The 24,324-nt window shown below is 45.1% G+C and overlaps 1 protein-coding gene across 2 annotated transcripts; it reads right to left on the bottom strand.

The window, feature by feature from the left end:
- Positions 1-1,357: 1,357 nt before the first annotated feature.
- On the bottom strand, positions 1,358-21,482 carry CREG2 (cellular repressor of E1A stimulated genes 2). 2 transcript variants are annotated; one of them, XM_063339380.1, is made up of 4 exons: positions 21,028-21,471; positions 18,427-18,596; positions 6,560-6,673; positions 1,358-4,958 (listed from the first exon to the last, which is right to left on the bottom strand). In XM_063339380.1, exons 1-4 carry the CDS (start codon positions 21,439-21,441, stop codon positions 4,811-4,813), a joined length of 846 nt encoding a protein of 281 aa, XP_063195450.1. In that variant the 5' UTR covers positions 21,442-21,471; the 3' UTR covers positions 1,358-4,810. The 2 variants fall into 2 exon arrangements, with proteins under 2 accessions (XP_063195450.1, XP_063195458.1); XM_063339388.1 differs by lacking the exons at positions 1,358-4,958; positions 6,560-6,673 and adding an exon at positions 10,341-11,430 and having other exon boundaries at positions 21,028-21,482.
- Positions 21,483-24,324: the final 2,842 nt, after the last annotated feature.

Below are 24,324 nucleotides of genomic sequence, written 5' to 3'. Positions count from 1 at the left end.
TAGATAAATAGAAAAATAGTTAAATAAATAAATACATTTCAAATCCAAAGTATTCTTTAAAGTAACTCTTTAGCATTCTCCCAAAGCACCCAGCAGTGTTAGGGCTCTCTCCAAAGGCACTGAGCATTGTGAGAACAAGATTAAAGCAGCAAAATCAAGGAGACAGCCAAGACTGTGCAGACAAAGTAATGTGGAAGGGGCTGTGGAGAAGGAACGGGAAGCTGAGGGAAGAACACAGAAAAACTAGAGTTAATGAAGAAAAAAAAAATAGGAAAAAGAGGATAAAGCAACAGAGGAGCAGGAGAATGTTGGATGGGAGACGGCACATGGAAGTGTGGGCCGAGTGGAGGCAGGTAAAGGGTGAGCCATGTTGAAGGATGGCAAGTGACAGGCAATTCGGAAGGAGCACGGATACAGTGTTTGGCAAAAAGCAGATCAAGAAAAGTGACAGTACTTTAGTGAGTCCAAAACTGCTGTTCAAATGAGAATTTTTTTGGTAAAAAAAAGTGAAAGACACTTAGTGTAATCAGAACAGACATCACTCCGGAAACAGTATAAAAGTAAAAAGAGTCAGTACAAAGGAAAAGAACAGCTGCAGGAAATGTTCTTTAAAGAATATGGAGTCACTGGAAATAGGAAACCGATGCTGACTGTGATTTGTACAGGTTAGGAAACTGTTGTCACGGTCCTCACAGCCAATGCAGTCCAACCAGTGGCAAGACAAAGACCGTAAGGCGTAAATAGGAAACGCAGGCTGTTTCCTATAACCTTTATTGGATATGGAGCGGGAATTTTAGTGGGAGAGCTTGAATTTTGTTGAAAGGAGACCGTGCGGGAAAGCAAGATGAGAAGGTAAATTGTCAGCCTTGGCTTAAGAAAACGTGCCAGAGGAAAGCAGACAGCGGCCAACAAGCTGTAACAAGAACTTGTAAGAGCAAGGCTAGCAAGGGAAGAAATAACATTGAGGAAACTTCCGAAACACCATTAACGCACACCTGAGAGGTGAGTGCTCAGTCCCCACGTGCAGAAAAGAAGAGCAAACGTTGTTAAGAGTGACATTTCACCACCACGGTGAAAGAAAATCTGACAGTAATGAGAAGACGAAGGAAAGATAAAAAGGTGCTTGGCTAGACTTTTCTCCCCAGAGAAAAGCCAGGCTGTACCACGGCAGATCTGAGTCTCAATTCCCAGGAGGATTTTGAGACAAATTAGCTTGGTTCAGGCAAGTGGGGGAAAAAAAAAAAGCAAAAAGCAGATATTCAGATCAGACAGAAATTCTAATGGCTGTCAGGAAAAGGTCACTCACTTTGGCTAATGCTGTACCGCACACTCAAGAATATTCTAACTGCAGTTTCCACTTTGAAATTTGTTTTATTTGCATTTCTTCTCGATAGGCATTTTGTTAACAATATTCAGTATCTTTAGAAATCAAAATACATTGCAATTTGCAATACACATCCAGAAACAAGACAGGTTGCATTTCATCCACCAAAGTGATGAAAATTTCATCAGAAACGGAGCATTCTTTGGTTAAATAACAGCAGTTCAAACTAGCTGTGCTTAAATCCTGTACATGCATTACTCTTGCACAAATCAGAAAACCCAAGTTTAGAACTTTGTCTTCCTTTTTTTCAGCAAGTATACAGACTTGACTAAATGTGTCTCTTAAATATTGCAAAACCACAGTTAAAAGTTTTAAATGATACACGTTGCACAACAAGCTTTTTCGGGGAAGCTGCAGAAATAACTAAAATGCAGAACACATGGAAATAAATTGCACCTCAGCTAGTGGAAATGCTTAATAAATTCATAAGGGCTTATTAAGTCCTTTTACAAAAACGCTTATTTGTTTTAATAATTCAAGCACAACAAATAAATAGGATTTTTGCTATTGACTTGAACTGAAGCAAGATCGGATCCTTTACAGTCTCAAGGAACTATGATTTTATTATATCTCAATAACACTCTTTGGGTAAAAAGCTTTAACAAACATCACTTACCACATGATGAACAATATCACTTGAGCCATTTGTCAGTTTCAAGAAAAATCAGAAGTAGTACATAATTAATAGTGTAAAGCCCAATTAAGCAAACTACCACCTCCTCCCCTTTTTTTTCTCCAGAAAATTCCATTCAAAACCCGCGGGTCATATTTTTGATGAATTTCTACAGACTTTCATGGACATTTATTGTAGCTATTCCTTGGGAGAAGGAAGCATGAAATAAGAACAGGTGATTTAAGACGGCGTTTCTTCATGAAGCCCCTTTTGTCACTTTACGTGCCCTCGCCATTTCATGTTTTGAGGTTCTGTCAAGAGCCTCCCGGCAGGTCCCTATAGAAAAGCTTCTTGATGAATGTGTCAATTTACAATACAGAAGCTACTCCAATTAATCTAGGTGCGCAGGGAGACAGCCGGTAGCAAGCAGGGTATTGTAAATTCCAAACCTTTCTTAGTGCACACTAACTTCTTAAAGAGTTCAAGCTCTACTGAGCGTTGTTGATACAATCCCTTACTGCTTTAAGGCAAGGGTGTTCATAACTTAAGGGCTAGGACATAGGACCATGTCACTGTTACCAGGCTGTCTGAGGATGTGAGTGAAATTGAGACCATAGTAACAGCAGCGTTTCTAAATTTCTTCTTCTCAGCTTGTTTAAACATTAAGCTTGTACACTGGATTTGCTTAATCTGTGTGTGTGTGTGTTGTGGGGTGGGGGAGAGAATAGGCAGTTCAGGTTTCTCCGGGAATAGTAGTGAACTGGGATAATGGAGCATGTAATTAAACTTGCAGAGAAACGTTAGACCTGTGGAGATTCCCTTACAGGGTCTAGTGCTCTGCCTGTTGAACTCAGTTTTAAAAGTCCCATTAATCCTAATGGGCAAACTATCAAATCCATAGCGGACAAAGATCTCCACGGCAAAATTATATGAATCGAGGAGGATTTCACTTAATGGTATTCTACAAATCTGTACAGGATGGGCCGTTTTGCTTCAGTACTACACAGGGCGAGATTTGGGTGCAAACTCAAATGGGAAAATGCTGCTCATTTGCCAAGGGGAAAAAAAAAAGGAAATGGATTCAGGCAGGACGCTCCCTCCTTTTGCGTAATTACCTCTGCAAAAGATCTGCACTGCTAACAGAGTCTCTGTCAATGAGACAAGAAAAAAAAAATACTTGTAAGTGTCTAAACTAAGTTTTTCCCCCGCATTTATTATCGTTTCTTACGGAATATCAGGAATGGTAGTGACGCCCAGAGACTTGAAGGGCTAAGCGGCCCCTGGTAGTTAAACCAGCATGGTGCCCAGCTCCGCTGCGGGAATGACTCCCTCTCTCCATGCCTGAACCAAAATAAGCTCGGCTGCACTTAATTGGCTTCCAGCTGTCAGAGCTGAGGCAGCTGCCTCTGAGCTCTGCCCGGGGATTAACCTGTATAAGCTCAGGTCGCTCGCCTGGGACCCAGGCTCGGGCCGGTTTCCAGAGCTCGGGTGCTCTCCCAGGGATGCTGGAGGCACCTGTGCCCCACAGGCACAGAAACCCCATCTCAACCTGTCTCTTTCTTAGTGCAACAGGGAGAACAGCCGTATAATTTGAAAACTGTGTACTGACTTGGCAGGTTAGCCATGGGACCTGTCTTACTCCGATACCCCTAGGAACTGCAAAATAACTTTAGCAGGACACCTAGAGAAAGGGCTGAAGGGGAATAAAATACCTTTGAACTCTTTCGGTATTATCACATGAGATGCCATAATCTGTCTGCAACAAAGTTTGCACTTTCCACGCTAGGAAAAGGAGTTTTTCACGGCCTGAAATATCTACCTATCTTTAGGCTTCTTTAAAAAATAAATGCATGAACAGGCCCTTTAAAACTTGATGAGGAAACAGAGTTAAGGGACTGGCTCCACCCCCAGATGAGTTAGTGGCGGTTTACAAAAATCAGTTGCACAAACGAGTTAAAAATAAAGCGGTGGCTGGAGAAAGGACGCAAAAAAATAGGGACTACAGGCTATTAAAAATACTTTTCCTGTCCCATAACAAGAATAAGCTAGCCAAGAACATTTACTCAAATTCTTCTTATGAGAATGTTTATACTTGCATTGGGATAATCCTTGTGGGGCTGATTTGGTTTGGGCCCTTAACGCGTTTAACCAGCTTTGTGTTAGTAAGAGACAAGTTGTTCTGGAGGCGTGTTGTTTGAGCTGCTTGCATTTTTTTCTACTAAAAGGGATAATTTCTGCTCAATTCCCAAGTGAAATATCAAATTAGATAATTAGGGAAAAACACACATAGAAAATATAATTTAGCAAATGAGGACAGCTTTAGCAAAATATTTTTTTTAAAACTTAAATATCTAAAGTTGCAGCTATTAAGTTTATCTTAGAGTACTTACAAACCAAGAGAGACTAAGCAGCAGTAATATCTCCACAATACATACAGGGTTCTGAATAGGCAATTTGCTTTTTCTGTAAATCAGAACATTATGTTTAGCACATACTGTAGTTTCCCTGTGGGTGCACAGCAATAAAAGTCAAAACAAACAGATACAAAGCATTTTTAAGCAGCGTTCAAAATGATGCATTGCTTGTTTGAAATGACACGTTTGTACATTGCAGGGTAGGGCTCGTATCCACCTCTCCTTTATAATTTGAAAGTCTGCGTTGGTTTATTTTCACTCCGCTCCCTGTAAGACAGGGCTATTTTGAAGCCTTTTGGGGGAAAAAACCCAACCCACTGTAAAGTAACCATCCAGCATGAAATTTTAAAAGCGTTTGGAAAGGAAACTCAGAAAATCTCTATCTCGAAGCCCATTCAATCATCCTTTGCTTGGAACTGCTTTTAAATACTCTTCTACTGCAATGGCAGAAACTTCTCCGTACCAGCTTTGAAGCCAGATGTGCTCAATGTTCATTTTCATGAAGAACCACTCATAGCTGCGAGGCCACTTTCTTACCACCGGGTGCCTGGAAGGACAAAGAAAAGAAAAAAAAAATAAATTTAACAGATGTGCCAAAGCATATGCGTAGTCTGCTTTTTTTTTCCTCAGCCAAGCATGCTCAGCCAGGGTGAAAACCTGAGATCTGAGAAACACCACCATTCATCTTTTTTGCCCTCCCTTGCAGTAAGTTTTGTGATCTTCCACGCCCCAGTCTGGTGAGAGCTCCAATGAAGGCAGCCGGCGAACGCCGCCTTCCCCCGTTGCAGAACCCCATCTCTAAAGGCAGACGTTGTTTGGTCTCCAAGTGAAAAAAATCCAGAGGAGATTCTCTGGACGGGTGTCAGGGAGCAGCCAGCAGTACCGGGTGCAGACCTCTGGTCCCCAAGCCCCAGCGAGCGCATCTGCAGAGGATGCCGTGGGATGCTTGGCAGGGGTGCAGGGAGCGCAGGGACACAGCAGCTCGAGCTGCAGACTTCACGGGAGCGCGGGGGGAAGCAGAGCGAGTCGGGGCAGACCCTGCAGAGGAGGTGGTGGGTTTGGCAACCTCTAGGTTGAGCTGGAGTTTCCCACCGTTTTGAGTTGTCCCTTTGAGCACCCACGACTGTGGTGTTGGGAAGCGGCTCCAGCTGCTGCCAGCGTTGGATGGGTTGAGCCCCGGCAGCCGTCACTGTGTCCTCAGAAAAAAATCTGGCTTTTGCTCCCTGACAGTGGAGCATCCGCTGCCAAGGCGCTGGTAGACTCTGGCTCGTGTAGGAGTCTGATTTCTGCAAAGTCTGTAAAAAAGGCTTGTGTGCCCTCGTCTATCCCTGGTCTCATTTTTGCTACTGATGGGACACCCGCTGACAGAGTCCCACCCTAACCCCTTCCAGCAGGCCAGAGAGAATACCGCCTCCAGTCTGGTCTGGATCCCAGTTCATCCCAGTTTCCCAGTAGTATTTGATTTACCAGGCAGGGTGCGCCTGGAGGACCGTCCCTGGCAGCCTGCGTGGGAGGTGCCTGACCCAGCTAAGTGATGTTGGGGCTTTTCACGCCTGTGATTCTGAAGACCCACTGGAGGGCATGGGGGCACACCCTGGGTGTGTGCGGGTGTGTGTGTGTCAGGGTTGTGCTCACCTATGTTCAAAGGAGACTGTCCTGTAAGGATTACGGCGTTGGAAACAGTTGTCCTGGTAACGTCAGGAGAGGTAATAAAACCCGTAAGCTCCACCCTGCAGACAGGTGTAAACCCAAAGGCAGCAGAGCTCTGCTCTGAGTGGGGCGCTGTGGCTGAGGAGCACTACCTGTCCTAAGGGGGGTGGGGGGAAGAATCATTAAAGGCAACAAATACACCCTGGATTTATGGACTCTCTCCTCGGAGCCAGGTGAAATATTTTCATAACCCTCACATTATAAGCCACGTGCCTTACCAGAGTCCAACACTGACTAATTGCACTTCCATATTTCATTACCTCAAGAGTTAAAAAGGAGGTCGCACCGCTCTGCCTGTTGTTCCGCGCCACACAGGAGCTCCGTGGCTCCAAAGTAAAGATCAGGCTTGTTACTTCTCCGATTTTCCGTACCAAACGGCCACATATTTGTCTCAAACCTGCGGGGTTGCACCCTACGACGTGCCTGTTACATACGGACCTGGAAAACATTGCTTGCTTGGCAAATTCCACTTCCTCCGGAGGCACCGTGACCATCTGTCCCGTGAGAGTCAGCCTGGCGCACCTCAGATCCTCCGGATCAATTACATTTTTTCTGTGCACAGAGAAAAATGCTCATGTGTAATAGCTTGCATTCTTTGTTAAGAGCTTTGGAGAAATATGAATTCCTGCTTGCATATAAAAAGTTGGAATGTTTTGTCAATGCTTGCAGGTCTTTTCTACACCCAGCAATAACATTTGGGCTCTTGAAGGAATACTCACCTGAAACGGATCTCTGCTGTAGAGATTTGCCTAATCTTAATTTATGCTCTTAAATTATGTTTTTATATAATATATATAAATATTATGTGTATAAAAATATATAATATATATAAAATATATAGATATATTTTAGACTGTAAAAAATGTGAGAATGGCAGTTTTCCCAAACATATATACAGACCTTAATTCAGGATTTTGAAGAGAAATAGTGAGATGGTTAGTCTGTGCCTATACCTACAAAATAAGTACGCGTACATGTATTTGTGTGTAAAACGTAAGGTCTTTACCTTGTGCCTATCCTAGAAACTCAATCCTTGTTCATTTTTACCCATTTTTCAACTGCTTTACACCAAAGACTCAAGTAAGGTCTATTAAAAAGTATTCTCCCACTGCCTTCATCCTTCAGACCCAGACAGGGAAAGTACTTGTTGCGTTTTGGCTCTTTCTATACGGTAATAATAAATAACTCCCACTAGTAGCTGTGGGGCAATTGCTGACTCTGACATATACAATACAAGGATATAAATCATAAGTAAATTGACCAGTTGCAAAAAAAGTTGTATGAAATGATTGCAAAGGCCTGATCCTGGCAAGCGCTGAGCAGCCCCAAGTTCCATTGCCAGCAGCTTGAAACTGCTCAGCATCTCACAGGACTGTCTCCCTACATAAGAACATAAGCTCAAAAAACTACATTAGGAAATGAGGACCGCATTTCCTCTTCTCTGTGTTTTAATCTGAAGCAGCAAATCACAGCAAATTACATCTCATCTGTGTGCGATTTTACTTAAAGAACTTGGCTTGAGCCCTTTAGCCTTAACTGCATGCAATCTGCAGTGGCTTTTTTTTTTTTCTTTGGTAATAATTCTCAATATGTGTCTGTTGCATGCAGGAAACATATGGGCATCCTCCTGCAGCTAATTTAACACCTGCAGATTCCCCGCAGATGGTTATGAAAGACTGTGTAGCTCACTGGGTGAAGTATCTGCTTTTATAGATAGGGCCGGGAACGGAGATAGGCGAGGAAGGACGGGGGGCTGATTGATACGCAGCTATGCCCGGTAAGCACTTGGCACCGTCTGTAGCCTGAGCTCCAAAGAGCCATTTGCAGTCACATCATCTCTGGGATGTTTTTTTCAGCATCCTGTTCAGTCTGGCGCTGCAGTTGTCCGAAGGGGGTGTTCAGTTTAACCTTAATCTGGACAAACTCCACTCGTCCTCTTTTTCTTCTAATGCGCCTTCTGCATGGGAGGAATGGCAGCTGCCAAGGATCAAGCTCAGACTTTCTGTTCACATCAATAAATAATGCTCTGATTTTCTCTAGTACGTTTTATTTTTTATTATGAAGTAATAAATGGATGGTGTTCTGAGTAACTGAAAATCCGCATTCCCTACCCTGGCACTGGGTTTATTTCTCTCGGTGTGTATTCAGAGTACAAACTTGTCTACACGGTCACCTTGGCACGCTGTAGATCCTCAATGCTACCTCCTACAGCATGCTGGACTTTCCCAGCTGGCTTACAGTGGCCTGAGAGCATCCTGTCCCTAAACGGCTCCATGTCCTGGGCGACACCCATAGCTCCTGGCATTTCTTTCACATAGGCTTTGGGTGTTGTGTGGCCATTCAGCGTCTGTGGTCCAGCAAGAGGCTCACCCACCAAAACATGAATAAATATAGGCAAATAGAGCGTATGCAGCTGTAGAGAGAGGAGCTGGATCCCACTGACAAAGGGTGTCAGCCGAGGATCTTCATGTCCAGCAGCCAGGGCTGTGCAGATTCACACTCTTGCAGCTGTTGGCCCTGGACAGCAGAGTCCCAAAGTCCATTTGAAGTGATCTCCTCATCTATTGCTACCTTTTGTGCTCAATCTTAATACTGAATCAACACCCTCTACGTATGTTTATATATTTAACTTGACGATTCTTAAAAATACAAAAGGGAAGGGACTTCTCAGTAGCAAAATTTTGGTTCAGAAGATGGCTTTAAACTAGTAACTGTGTGTATGAAACCATTTCCTCTGCAGCCTAACAGTACCGTAAAACAACCGAAGAGCCGGGAAAAGCAGGAGTATTTGCAAGTGCCTTTCTCGGGCACAGCTCCTCGGTAAGATGCTGTTAATTACTTTCAGAGGGGAATTAGAAAGGAATTGTTATTAAAGGATGTCTGCATCTCACAAAGCGGATCAAAGTGATAGATTTGGGCATGATCAGGAGCAGTGGGAGATTTTGGTCTGACACCTTCTCAAATTACAATTATTTGATCTTTTTGTGCAAGTACATATTTATTCTAAAAGCGTGCTCATTGATTTGGAGTAGGCAAGAGACCTGACGTTCCTGTAGTTAAGCAATGAATTCTGCCTGCCTTTGCTGAGACATTTTTGCCTGACAGGACTAGTGTCGGATGTGACTCTTCCCCGATTTACAGGAAAAACTGCTCTCCACGTATTTGGCTGACAACAAAACCCACACACTGTACATCCATATCTGGAATGGTTTTATTTCTGTTTTTTCCCCTGGCTCCTTCTTCTGTTTGCATTTTTCTTTACGTACTTGTGAGTCAGGGTGTTAGACTGATTGTCACACATAATACTAGCTTCCCAGTAAAAGTTATTCAATCTGAATTTTGCATATTGGAATAATATTCTGGAGGGCCAGTTTGTTTTTCTGGGTAATGAGGCGAACAAATTATTTGTTGAGATTATGTTAGATGAAGTTTTGGAAGAGCTGAACAGGACAAGGATACATTTGAGTTCAGTACGCTGTGTTATTACTTTGTTGGCTTTGCTTTTAGCGCTGCCTCTTGCCATAGGTTTTCTATTTCAGAATAGAAGCTTTGTACTCTAATCTTACATGAGCAATAGTATTTTCTTTATCAAAGGAGCCCTTCATAATGTGAAGTAAATCTGTTTCTGCATCATTTTTGGCATAGTATTTCCCTGATGATGTATGATTACTTTTACACTTTTCAAACCATCAAAAATCACTAAACTTACAGCTACGACTTCTAACTCCATTGTGAACAGGTTTTGATTTTCAGTGGTGTTACCAGTGCAACTAATGTAAATGCAGGCTTTGCTTCCTAGGAGTAAAGGGATATAGCCAGGGATATATCTCATATTTTCACTAAAGATAATAAAGGGATACTAGGGATAAATAGGTATATTTACTATATACCTCCTCCCTCACATCTGTAGAGGTCTAATCATGCCTTCACTAGTCATTTCTTGCCTTTTGTATAAATAAACGCATACTCAGCTCTCAGTCCTTGGGTTCCTTTTATCTTCGTTGGCACAAGAACAAGTAGGTGCGGAGGAGTGGCTTTATATAACATTTGTGCGCTGCTGACTGGGGGCTAGGGGGAGGCAGAGCCAGGGGGAGAGACGGTGACACTCTGTCCAGGAAACCCGAGGTGGCTTCTCAAACCCTGTCTTCACCAGAATCAGGTCCTCTGTCTCCCTGGAGAGGGTTTCCTGAAGGCTATGACAAAAGACGAACTGAGGGGAAGGGAAAGCAGGGAACTGTGGAAGGAGACCAAGCAATAGCAAACACATTTATTTTTTTATCTTATGTAGAATACATACACCTTGTTGCAGAAATTGAGGGATGCCAGATTAAAATGGAAGTAGATTCAGTTTATGCATTTTATAAGAACACAGTGCATCAAGAGAGGTTATCTTAATTATTCATCTGATTTGTGAAGAGGGAAGAATTGATTATCTCTGTTCCTCTGCTTACGGTGAGCAAACCAGGTATGCAGAGTTTGTCCAGGCAGTTGGCACTTCCGAGCGTGGGAGCTGAGCGCATGAGCCATGTTCACTTGCAGAGGTGCCAGCTTTACTGAGCTTAAGGAGAAGTCTGTGTCCACGTGAAGCACGTTTCCCAACAACGATGCAATGCCACGAAGCTCACCGCTGATGAACACGTCCCACTTCTTTTACTGCGTACCACTTCCGCACTTTCTGGGTCACGGTTCAAGAGCGGTTCAGAGTTAAGAGTGCCACCTACTCATTAAATTGTTTACTACACTAGCCATCTCTTGGATTTTAATTAGAAGGTTCCTATACAACAACTAGCCAAGTCCAGATCTGATGAACCCATAGTTGAGGCTAATGCAGTTATATTGGCACACGAGGTGATGATGTTGGGACTTTGGTAGGATTCCCTTTTGCAGTTGAGATCTCTGCTTTGACTGACGATGCTCTGTCTCCTGGTTCCTGGGTTCCAAAACTATCCCTGGGGTATCATCTTAATTCTCAGCCTCAGCAACCCATTAGTGAGGTGAAACAGATTTGGCACAGATCAGCAGTAAAGGCAAAATCAGAGTTTGGGAGGCACTTGGGAAGGAGAGCCAGGTGTCCCCGCAAAGGAATTGGTAGGAGGAAGGTGGGAGGGTTCCAGTAATGCTCCAGGGACTAGGGAAGGAAGCAGGCATCTGTGGAGGGGAATTTCTCTTCTTCTTCTTCCCCAGCCTCCTTTTCCCACAGAGAAGCTGCCGTCCTTCTCCGCCACTCCCCTGAGGTGAGAGGACCTTCCATCCTCCTTGTCAGGATCCATAAATCCTCCCCATCTCCCCTGAACGCAGTTTTCCCTGCCCTGATAGAAAGCACTGCTTTTACACACAGAATCACAGCATGGCAGGGGTTGGAAGGGAGCTCTGAAGATCATCTAGTCCAACCCCCTGCCAGAGCAGGGTCACCTAGAGCAGACCTAATTCTTGAGCAGAATGAAAGAGAAAAGAAGTTGGGAAAGAGCTTTCTCCTGTTGCAGAAAAGGAGAGCCAGAGAGCTGAGAAGAAAGACCCAGAGAACAGTTTTCCTACATTTCTGTCTGCTCTAGAGTATGCAGCTCGTGTGTGGCGTAAGGGCAATAATGACTGTCTCTACACATCCTCACCTTCCTGTGGTGGCAGCAGCAGCTGTGCAAAGCCATACAATTAGGAGGTGGTGACTGGCTGCCGGAACAGCTCATCCCTGCTACCTCCCACGGACGATGCGAGGTAGGCACCCTGTCACCCTGTGCAGGGCTCCTCTTCGCCTAGCCCCAAATTGGGCATGAGGTGAAGACTCAAGAGTTATTCTCTAGTATAGATAATACATCATAGAACTTTTTGTCCCCTAAAATCCACAGAAAGGAAGAGAGGAAATGCTGTGTCCTCAGAGAATTATTGTAAAGTGCTTGCAATTTTGATTCATAAATGTGATTAATTTTGAAAAGCAAGTTATCCTCCTCGTACATTTCATTTGCTTGCCACTAACTACCGGAGCCTCTGAAGCAGAAAGAATGTATCACTGCTGCTAATCTGCATGGCATAAACGTCAAACAAAATCTCTGCTGAAAGCAATTTCATAATCTGAAAAGCTGTTGCTGGCCTTCAGCTGGATACGGCTGGGCAGTTTTGCCCTACCCTGCTCTGATTTTGACAAGAATTTCTTTATCAGCCGTGTCTGAGAGGCAGCAAAGATCGTTAAAAGACACCTTTGCTTTTGCTTTTGGAAGAGCAGTCTTCTGTTCTGAATCTGAAGTCAGGCTTGAGAGCTGAGGAGTATTGGTACAATGGCGCTTCTGCATCCAAGTGAGCCTGTATTCATAGTATACCTGTTTTCATGTCTCAAATAATTTCACTCTTCCTAGAAGATAATCCTTCCTAAAATGTTTTAATTAGAATTTGTTAAGTGAAGTCAGTCTGTTTGTCTGTTTTCATTGACAATAACAACTCACTTCTTTAGCTGAATTCTATGATTCAGACAGGAAACTTTTATATAGTTTAACCATAGACAATTCAAAGGGGAAAAAAAAGAATCACAGCATCAACTATTTCTGTAAACAGAGTCAGAGAAATATATACTACTTCACTAGAAAGGGATTTTGGGAAGTTAGTTATTTAAGAATACAGGAAAAAAAATAGTAATTTAGAGCTATATTGTGTGCATTGGGTCATGATGATAGTAGGTTTCATATTTGACTTTCTAATTTGGTATCATCCTGATTTTTTAAATACAGATTTTTCAGGAACAGCAACTGACATAATTATTTGCATATGACTAAAAAGGGCCATATAAATACCAGAACTAGAAATGTGTCTGTGCCACAGAACCAGGAGGTGGATCTCAGAAATTGAGGGATGTCTGGATTGAGCCTTTGTCTTCTGTGTGCGTCATTTCTCTGTGTGTGAAGATGCAGTGCCAAATTTCTTTGTTCTATTCATCCTCATATTAACACACAGTGACTCTATACAAACCCAGGGGTAGCTATGGCCTCAAGTTGGGCCAGGGGAGGTTTAGATTAGATATTAGGAAAAATTTCTTCACTGAAAGGGTTATCAAACATTGGAACGGGCTGCCCAGGGAAGTGGTGGAATCATCATCCCTGGAGGTATTTAAAAGATGGGTAGACGTGGTGCTTAGGGTCATGGTTTAGTGGTGGGTTTGGCAGTGTTAGGTTGATGGCTGGACTCAATGATCTTAAAGGTCCCTTCCAACCTAGACAACTCTACCATTCTGTGATTCTATATATTGGATGGCCAACTGACATCTCAAAGGTTGTGCCTGCCACCCATGGCAAGCTTATCGTCTCTCAGGATTGACTGGGAATGAATGAAGTCAGCAGTTTATGCATGCTGCCAATCAACCACGCAGCAGGGACCCTAGCCCACCAAATTACTCTCCTATTCCCATGGCCTGCTGGTATTCAGGACTGCTGGAGAGGAGATGCTCAGTGCTTCCCATCAGCCTTTTCAATTAAGAGTTTAGGAAACCTATGGAGTCAGCTTATCTCCACTGAAGATGTCTGCCATCTTGTGCCGATCTGCTACCTCAAACCGCAGATGAGCACGGTGGGTAAAATGGCTCTGATGGAGCCACCCCTGATGCAGGTCATAAACCAGGAGGGGAACCTGGGTCCCTCAAAAATCATTCACTGTCTGCAGCATGGATTTGAAACACCATCCTCCAAACTAATAGCACAGGAAAACAAACACGTGGACTGACCCCACCGCTGCTTTTCTTTCCTTTTCCCTTGTGTGAAAAGCAGTTGTCGGCAGCCGAGTAACTGCTCCTTCTCCAAGAAAGCTGCAGTTGGTCCCTACGAATGTGCTGAACCTGATGTCAAGGAGGCGACACACATTTAAAATTAATTGCCTGTTTTCCAGACTGCAGCTGTAATGAGGCAGGCCCAGGAGCTTGCTTGGAAAGGCAGATCCTCTGAGCAGCCTGTGTGTTGGGCAATGCGTTTAGAACAATAGCTGCTCTATTCTTTAATGTCGGGCTCCGTCTTGCTCCCTCTGAAAGCTATAAGAATGGGACTCAATCTTTTCAGCCTGTCTGTGGCATAGACGTGCCCCCTTCGTCTATTTATAGCCCTGAACCATTTAATTTTTCTTGCTTCTATTATCCATTTATCAGCCTTCAGACAGGACGCAGTGTAGTTACTAACGAATGCTTTCTGCAGCCTGGCCATCAGAGAGCCTCCTCAGAGAAGTGCTGCCCGTCTCCCTCTGGGAAATGGCAGTCTCTAGGTCAGAGATGAGGAATCCAGACTGTAGCTGCAACACTATAATGTCTTGCAATTAGCGGCTATTCAGATGCCTTGCAGCTCTCTTTCTTTCATTATTTAATCTTATTTCTCTTATTAGTTTAGGCTTTTCAATTTTTCTCTCCAGCTGATTAAATATTAAGGCTGGAGCACCAAAAAGGCCACTCTGTTTTCCTCACATCCCCAGATGTGAAAATATATATTGTCAGGGCTTGAAACTCGAGTCTGTTCTGAAACAAAACAAATGAAATTCGCTACTAAATAAATTTAATATCACACTGATGTACATGCACACAAGTCACTTGATACTCATTAGATACAAGAAGACTATTGAAATGTCAGCTATGTTTTCTTTCTAAAGGCCAGAGATTTCTTTTGCGTGCAATAGGTCAGAAGCATTTTTCAGGACAGTGCCAAATACTCCCAGGAGCATTGACTACAAGCATCGACCAGCTTTCACATTTATTTTAATTCTTACAATTCAGAGCAGGTTAATAATGAAATTCTAATAAAATTCCACATGAAAACGAGCTACAAAGGCATTGCTGGCATACAAGGACATGAACTTTCTCACGTAGAGCATTATTCACTTAGCTATTTTGTATAATTATTTTGAAACCAAAACAACGATGCCCTTGGCTGAGAGAACTTTTGGTATTAAAACCATCTATAAACGCCACTTTGCAAAGGAAACACCACAGAAACTGTCTTAATACCGGCAGTGTAAAAGGTCTTGCCTCTGATACAGTGTGAGTAAAGAAGGGGAAGGAACCTGCTATACAAAAACCTGAGCCACCACGTAAAGCTCTGCACGAAGGATGCTACGCGCTGCTTGCGTGGCACAGCCTGGCTACCTCAGCAGGTAGAGCTCACCCCGGAGGGATGCTCGGGCTACCCTTGGGCGGGCAGAGGTGGCCATCTGGCCGTGACTAGTGCTGTGGGCAGTGCTGGGGACAGGCGACCCCGCGCACTGGCAGCGGGACCCCGACACCCGTGTTGTTTTCTTTGTCGTCGCCCTGTCCTCAGAAGCCCTCCCTCTCTGTGGGGTAACGGTGGGATGCTGTGCAGGGCTGCCGTTTAAAACGTTGCTAGTTTAAAATGTGAACTTCACCCGCAGCTTAAAATGGAAATTCATTTCTGACCCTGGTTACAGAGGGAAGGGAAAGAAGAAAGTTAAAGTCCCAGTGCCCACACGCGTCCTGGCTGTGAGACAGCCCCAAAGGTTGCTCACATTCTCCTAACTACGGTCAAAAACACAAACTGCAGCTCAACAAATGCCCCAGCTTCTCATTCCCCGTATCGCTCGTTCTTTGCACTAATGCCAACAAACGTCTGTTCCAGATGAGAACTCCAGAAATAATGAAAAACAAACTGAATGCAAGAACAAAATAAATAATGAAAGGAGCACTGATCAGACTCCGAATCTGTGTACTCAATTCAGTAGTAAGCTCAATATTTAGAGTACGGTTACATGCCAAAGTGGGGATGTCCTATTTTCCTCCTCCTTCTCCTTTCCCCTCTCCTTTGCACTCCTGTGGCTCTCAGGGAGACGATTCAAGTTACTAACCCAGTAGAAATCTAATTTTAAAAAAAGGGGAAGAGGTTTCTGCTGGGTTACTGAGCTAAAATAGTCCCACCATATGGTCAGCTGAAGGGAGGGGGTGGGATTGCATGGCCAGGAGCAGCAGCGGCCATGGGAAGAAAGGAAGAAGGACCAGGAGAAAACCTTATTCTCATCGTTGGCATAATTTTCTTCAGATTTATGTTGCAACTCAAGGTCAGGCAAAGTCCAGAGCTGATGCAGGAGGGGGAGGACATGGCACACCATGCAACTGGTGGTGGGGAGCGAGAGTAGGGATGTGGCAACTGGTAATTAGTTTGGCCTAAGCTGTCTTGGAAAACCAGGTTTAGCTCCTTGGCGGTGCCCAGAGAGCTCTTCTCACCAGAGAGCATGCTCTCAGGCTGCGGAGGGGACCACAGAGTCGGGTGGCAGAATCCAGGTTGCCCTGGCTGCGAAACAAACAGCAGCACATTCTGGCACAGGAAAAAAAAGGGTAGTGGTTTGTTTGGAAATTAATAGTTACTTAATAGAAAGAGAGCAAATAAATATTCTCAAAGCGCTGTGATGTATATGAATTTCATATTTCTATAAATCATGCAGCATTTCTCTTTTGTTGGTGAATTGGCACTTTCCAAACAGGTAAATCAGGCGGTGACGTTGCTAAAACATAAAAGGCAAAGCCTTTCAAGAGCGGATGTTTAAAGCCAGGGATGAAAGGCCACACTTAAGTGCCTAAACACGTGTGTAGTTTTCAGAAGTGCTCAACACCAGAAGTTCTCATCCATGGAAGCTGCTCTGAGTCTTGAGCCTCTGAAAATAGGGCATTGGGTAGGTTCGGGGACATTGGGCTTAACACACATTTTTAAGCACTTGGTCTAGATATTCAGCTCACTATTTGATTGCGTGAAAATGCTTAGAAAGCAGCAATAAGTTCCATTAGCCCGTGAAGAAATAACAGATACACTTACTTAAATTTGAAATTATTAATTCAAAAAATTTAATGAAATAATTTTAAGAAACAAGCAGAACCATTCTGGTCTTAACTTCACCGCTCTGTTGACCTTCTCAAGCCTTCAAAGCTGAATTACCTTAACAAATGTTGCGATAGAAGGTTCCTATCAGGTGTTTGACATTGCAAGAGGAAGCTGTGATTTCCATTCGTTGGGAACAGGATGCCAGCCTGAAATCACTTGTACTGCTTAGGCCTAAGAAACATTTCATTTTGACACCGTAGAACTCTTAAGAAAACAGACAGTAGGCTCCGGAGGCGAATACAGACAAGTGCAACAGTAACGTGCTTCATATTTGCCATTTTGCTGCTTTTTCCCGTGCTGTTCTCAGCTAGTGGGCTTGAGAGGGGGGATGATGCCCAAGGCAATCCCCAGCTGTGGAAATCTGGGATCCAGTTCTTACAATAAACCTCTCCTCCCTCAAAAAGGACCTTAAGGTGGGGTACAAACTTCCAGTCCTGTTTCTTTCTGAAGCAGCCTGCAATTACCAGTTCTTCTCTCTCTCTCCTTGGAATATCAGCTAAGATCTGCTTTGGTAAGAGAGTCCTGTCTGACACAATTTCAGTGTCGTGTACCTCGTCACGTAAAGAGGCCTTTGGAAATAACACTTCACACAAGGGTGACCCAGCCAAGTTTGCCACATGTTTGACTGTAAACAAACATATGGCAGAGATAATGTCTTTTTCAAGGAGACAAGCATGGAGGGGGAAACTGAATCATCTTCGAATTTCCATACATACATTTTACACACGTAGGGCTTCAGCGATCTGGGGTTATTTGTTGTACATAAGATTAGGAAGAAAGAAGTCAAATCCCTGCTATCTCTAGAGAGACAAACCTAGGGCTGGCTGTAGATCAGTAAATCTCAGAGCCGGCTTCCTTTATGTGGGGGATCGTTTACTGATTGTTTATGGTATACAAGGTGACAAAAATTTGTGACGATATCATATTCAATCGTACCCTCTGAAGAGGTGGAAATTAGGCTGGGTGGCACGGTCCTGAGGATATAACTTGTGAACTGAGAGCCTGAGATGCTCTTACAGACCCTGGAGAACTACAGCCCTGTCAAAGCAATCAGCAGGGCCTCCAGAGCTGGCCAGCAGAGCAAGGGTGTCTACTTTATCATGACCTGGGTAGCCCTTGAAACAATATAGACTGTATTGACTAGATCTTCATGGCCTACAATGGGATCTTGAACACCTAAGATTTTATCTGGCACCTCCAAGAGGACATTAAAATTTAGGTACGTTAATGTGCAAGCTGAAAGCCACTGCAGCTGTTGATGCTACAATATACGTCAATGACACTTCTGCTTCTCTTTACCATTCTTTACTGGGGCAACTTACTGCAAAACAAAGCTAAGGAGGATCTTGTAGCTGATGGTGAGAGACAAAAATAAATGGAGGACATTGAAGGTGGGACCCAGAATTTTGTTCTGAGGACTCTGTTCTCACTGAAGGTGGTAGAAGACAGATAAAACTCTGTTACCTGCAGAAATTTCCGTCTGCCTCTGGCAGGGTCAGAGAAGCCACAGGATTCTTCAGGAGATCTGCCACAGTGTTATCCTTTGGTGTCACGTAAAAGAAAGGGATTCCAGTGCTGTTATTGACAGGACCATCGCTAAGAAGTAAACAGTTCCCATAGGGCATACCTTGGATCTGCAAAATCCAAATAAGCAACTGGTTACATCTTTGCACATAGACGGTTTACAATGTTTGAAATTCCCTCAAGGGCTCTTGCAGAGAGGACAGCAAGCCCCTGCTGCTCAGTCTACCACTTTCTGTTGTCATGAGACAGACTTTCTTCTACATTAGATCTATCATGCTTCTATGAAAACAGATCTCTCCTCCATTTCTTCTTTCCCATCCTGCCCATGATTTCTCTTCCACCAAATTAAAAACGTTTAAGTGCATTAAAATCAGTGCCATCAGTGTCAAGCAATGTTGACTCCACAATAGCGCTGACAAACTTTTCTCAAACCCAAAAGGATACAGAGCCTAATTTAGCCTTGATTCAGCCTGCTTTTTACACTAATTTTGCCTCCCCTTTTGTCCTTGATTTGCAATGTGATGGCATTGGTTTGCCAAGAGAGAGGAGAAGGCGTTTGAGCCAGAGTTGTGTTTAAAGTCAAGCTGGATGTCAGCTCAGCTGCCTGGGCAGGAACCTCAGCTATGGGACAGGTGGGACTCAGCCACCAAGCCAGCCGGAGCAAACCTTCCTCCCATGCCAGAGGAGGAGCACCAGGGAGCCAAGTTTTCTCCCATACACTGACCGGCGTACACACGGTGGATATAACGCATACAAAAATGTCCTTGCCCTGCAGTGACACACTTTAATGTTCTCCATAATGATTTATACTCCGACCATGCTTTTCATCCCCTTATAAATCGCCATGACAGATACTTAATGAATTACTGTTTTTTTCAGGTCTTCAGATATTTCCTTCCTTGTGGTCAATTAGATGTTAAATAGTAAAATCATCAGTCAATATATTAATTCAATGCAACTGGTAAATCCTTTACAGCAAAATCAAATTAAATATGAATAGTTAATAAGAAAAGTCTGGATGATGTTATTACCTGGATTGCATGCTGATTCTTAATGTTTATATGCCTTTAAAATGTTAATGCTTATAAACGGTCCTTGTTAGCATTCCTTAGAAGGAATGCTTTAATGAAGCTACGTAACTTAGAAACTAAAAATACTTGTTTATTATTAAGAGTTACAATGAAAGAAAAATAGGAGCTGTTATTAATATTGCAGGCCGCGTTTCCATTGCCTAAAATGTTCAGTCTGTCATGCCTGGTTAATGTTACAGTGGATTCTCAAAAAGAATTGCGATCACAGGCAGCGCAACTCAGCATTCAGAGCAGCAACACCCCCCTCATCAATTCCAAATTTTATTACAAATCCAATTTTTCTGTATTACCTCTGTGTTGTAACTAGAGACAGCTAACTGCAAGCTATATTACAGCCATAATTCCACCAAGGGTTTCTGGCGAGAGCATAAACCAGGAGAGTTAAGATCATATGATTTAATAGGATTTCCGACAATCTGATGTAGAATTACGGGCCTCGTGTGTGCACACAGATATTTATTTAATGGTATCTTTTTTTAAGCTGTTACTTTGTTTTTCACAATAACATAAACTGCCACTAACTCAGCTAAGCTTTATGAAGATTAACGTGCTTCCGTCTATTTTTTAAAATGCAAGTTAATTAATCTGTGAATACTTTCAAGAGAAGGTTAAAACTGTCTTTTTTCTCTTGTTTTTGTTTGTTTGTTTGTTTGTTTTTGTTTTCTTTTCTTTTTCTTCTTTTGTCTGGGTGGTATCGGATGCTGTGTCTAATTCCAACCTTTCATTTTAAAAAGGGAAAAATGTTAAAGCCGGGAAAATTAATGACCCCGATTCTCCAGCGCAGCCCAGCTATTTTTGCTTAATGCTTCTGACGGTGAAATCGTCCTTTAAGCCGGTGTAACTGGACCGCTGCGGGAGGGACAGATCTCGTGGTGGCCCAGCTGACTCTCCTCTTCACCCTCCTCCTCCTCCCGCCTCTCCCCCGCCGGCCGGTGACAGCCAGAGCCCGGGGAAGTCAGGGGGGGCTCGCACCCCGCTCAGCCCCCGGGGCAGGGACAGGGACAGTGGCCGGGAGCGGGCTCGGCGATGCTGCGAGGGGTGGAAAAGCCTGTCTCCAAAAAAAAAAAAAAAACCCAACGCTGTCGCTCTGCTTCTGCCTTAAAGATTTTGCTTTTTCTGTGCCTCTCCGGTGTGTTTGTGGGTTTGTGTTTTGTTTGGTTTGTTTTTGTTTGGTTTTGGTTTTTGTTTTTTTTTTTTTTAGCGTGGCTCCCTTGCAGTACTCCGAACAGGATTCCTCTCCCCAGAAAAGAGTTTTTTTACTCGTTTCCCCGCGCATTTGGTGCCCGCTGACACCGGCGGGACGGACCACGACGCCGCTCCCGGCGACAGCGCGGGGGGGGGGGGCGGGGAGGTGGGTTCGCTGCTCGTTAGCGGCTCACGCGTGACCGCGGCAGGCCGTGGGCACCGAGGAGGGGGGTCGGGGGCGGGGGGGGGGGGGGGCACACCGTACCTTTCCTTGCGCGGCCCGCGTAGCCACGAAGCCCCAGGTGTTGTAGCGGGCGAGGAAGCGGGCGGTGCCGGCGCGTCCCACCGCCCCGCCGCCCTCCCGTCGGTAGGAGAACATCCTGGAGGGGGCGGCCCCCTGCCCCGGCCGCCTCCCCGCCGGCCCGGAGCCCAGGGCCGCATCTTCCCGGTAAGCCGAGGCCGGGTAGCTCTGCTTCCAGAGGCCGCCCGCCTCCTCCAGCAAGGAGGGGAGGGTGTCCTCGGTGGAGGAGCTGTGCAGTTCGTCCGCCGCCGCCCCCGCCTCGGGCAGCGGCCAGGACACCGAGCTGACCACCACGTACCCCCCCGCGCCGCCCCACAGCAGACACCACCACCAGGCCGGCAGCCACCGCCGCCCCGCCAGCCGCCGCCCCGCCGACATCTTCTGCGGCACCGCACCGCGCCCGCAGCACCCTCCTGCGGCCGCCGCCCGCCCCGCAACGCCCCGTCCCGTCCCCCCCCCCCCCCCCCGCCAACACCCCTCCGCCGGTTGTCCCAAATATTTGCAGCAGCCCCCCTCCGCCTTGGGCCGGGCGTCACGCGTTCATGTGGCGACACCACCACCACCACCCCCCCCCCCGGTGCGGCTCGGGTAACACGGTGTTGGCTCTGCCCGCGCCCGCCGGTGACACCCGTGGGGCAGCCGCCCGCGGCGTGGGCGCAGCCCGGGGGGGATGGCGGCCTCCCTCGGCTCGCCGGCTACGCGGGGCTGAGGGGCTGGCTGCGGGTTTGCCCTGGGTTTGGGTGTCCTTGGCAGGGGAGGGGGCTCGGGGCAGGGAGGTGGGTGGGGGGCCTCGGGCAGGTATGGCATGAGATAATTCTCTGCGTGTGCCGCAAAAGCGAGAGGCACGTGAACCCACGGAAGCGGAGGCGGCGCGGTCTCTTCCATTTATTGGAGAAGAGAGAATCCAGGAGGGAGCGCGTCCACTTCAACGCTCCCGTTGCAGGGAAAGCTTCATTTGGACACCAGGGTCGAGCAACAGCAAGACCCGCAAGTCCTAGGAAGGCAGACCTCATTAGTTCCAGTGCTCGTGGGGTTTGTTTTGACATGGAAGTACGTGGAGCTGCTATTAAATGATATGTTTCCCAGGCAAGGTTTTAATTAGGCAAAGATTTGAATGCATCTTTGGGTTTATATCAATGGCTCTATTTAGTAAAGGCGCTTTTGCATCCTGCTCCTTTTCTGTTCTTGGCAGTAGACCCCCTCAGCATGGCAATGCAAACTTACAATTCTTTATAATTTCTGCTTGCAAACTTTCATTGTATTCACGCAGATTATTTCAGGAATACAGGTTCAATACGAGACAGGGAGGAATGCGTCTCAAAGGAGTCTTTGCCTTTTGCCAGGTTGTCAGATACATCTAATAGACCTTACCTTTCCATAGCTGCGAAGAACAGATCACAAGGTCGTTCCGCTCTTACAACTTCTGCTACATTGCTTCATGAGAATATGCTGCATATCTAATCTAGGGTATAAACTTTTAAAAATAAAAGCGGACTGAAATACTGAGCATTTTTAGCTTATGTTTTTCCTAGACCCTCTGTTTTTGTTTTTTATCTTCACCACAAAAACCTGAAGGAAAGGTGAAAATGGGTATAATGAGCCTTAAGGCTCAAATTAATTTTTCAGATTGTGAAGATACTTCCCTACAGTATGTAATTTCGCCACCAAACTCTTAATCTTATCAGCAAAACTGAATACGTGACTACCTATTCCTTTAGCACATGGCCCGGTCTACATCTGCAGTGATGCCACCCTTTTGAATTGATTCCCACTTCAGTGCTTGAGCCGAGACAGAAAAACGTAGATGCAAGTGGAAAATAAACGTAGATTTCCAAAAACAAAAAGAGTGAAAGCTTGATAAGCTCCTGACAAGTGCTTTTCTCTAGTTCAGGAAATGCCCTTTCTTGAAACAACGAAACAGTTGTCCCCTCTTGAAATAACAGACCCTGTAGACGCGCTCTTCGAAATTATTTAAAAATCCAGTTTTCCTGGTGTTTCAGGGAATTTCCTCATGCAATCTCATGCATGCAGGATAGAAATTTCGTACCCTGTATTTGCTATTTCGTACAAATTTATTCCGGGGTTTCTCTTTATAGTGTCTTATCTTGTACTTTGCTTATAGAAAAAGTTCAAACAACCTAGTGTCTGACATAAACAAATAACATTATATGCAACTTATTTTTTTCAGTTAATAGTATTATATGTGACATATTGACTCTTGTATCCTGCAGAAATGGGAAACAAAGCAGGATTTTTTTCAAGACATAGAAATTAGTGCTAAATTCTATATGCTGGGATGGAGTTGACTTTCTTAGTAGCAGCTGATGTAGCGTTATGGTTTGGGTTTGGGATGGCCGCAGTGATGATAGTACACTAATGGTTTTGGTTGTTGCTAGGCAGTCAAGGCCTTTTCTGCTCCTCAAACCACCCCACCAGCGAGCAGGCTGGGAGTGCAGAGGGAGTTGGGAGGGGACGCAGCTGGGGCAGCTGACCCCAACTGACCAAAGGGATATTACACACCATGTGATGTCATGCTCTGTATATAAAGCTGGGGGAAGATGGAAGAAGGGGGGTATGTTCAGAGTGATGGCGTTTGTCTTCCCAAGTAACGGTTACGTGTGACGGAGTCCTGCTTTCCTGGAGATGTCTGAACACCTGCCTGCCCATGGGAAGCAGGGAATCATAGAATCATAGAATATGTTGGGTTGGAAGGACCTTTAAAGGTCATCTAGTCCAACCCCCCTGCAGTAAGCAGGGACTTCTTCAACTATATCAGGTTGCTGAGAGCCTCATCAAGCCTGGCCTTGAATGTCTCCAGGGATGGGGCCTCCACCACCTCTCTGGGCAACCTGTTCCAGTGTCTCACCACCCTCATTTTAAAGAACTTCTTCCAAATGTCTAATCTAAACCTGCCCTGCTCTAGTTTAAAACCATTGCCCCTCGTCCTATCGCTACATGCCCTTGCAAACAGCCCCTCCCCGGCTTTCTTGTAGGCCCCCTTTAGGTACTGGAAGGCCGCTATGAGGTCTCCCCGGAGCCTTCTCTTCTCCAGGCTGAACAACCCCAATGAATTCCTTGTTTTGCTTTGCTTGTGTGCATGGCTTTTGCTTTGCTTATTAAACTGTCTTTATTTCAACCCATGAGGTTTTTTTCCTTTCCCTTTCCCCTCCTTTTCTCCCTCTTCTCCCTGCCCTTCTGGGTGAAGGGGTAGAACTGCATGAGCATCTGCGTGGTCCTAGCTGCTGGCTGGGGTTAAACTGC

This window comes from Chroicocephalus ridibundus, chromosome 1 (assembly GCF_963924245.1).
Source record: "Chroicocephalus ridibundus chromosome 1, bChrRid1.1, whole genome shotgun sequence".
In the NCBI taxonomy this organism is placed as follows: Eukaryota; Metazoa; Chordata; class Aves; order Charadriiformes; family Laridae; genus Chroicocephalus; species Chroicocephalus ridibundus.
This window is presented reverse-complemented; position numbering and strand designations above follow the sequence as displayed.

Coding starts and splice junctions, on each gene's coding strand:
- CREG2 (XM_063339380.1), bottom strand. CDS start 21,441: ATGTCGGCGGGGCGGCGGCTGGCGGGGCGGCGGTGGCTGCCGGCCTGG. Junction 6,674..18,426: donor GCAGACGGAAATTTCTGCAG/GTAACAGAGTTT, acceptor CTCTGTGCACAG/AAAAAATGTAATTGATCCGG. Junction 4,959..6,559: donor AAGCAAGCAATGTTTTCCAG/GTCCGTATGTAA, acceptor TTGTCCTTCCAG/GCACCCGGTGGTAAGAAAGT.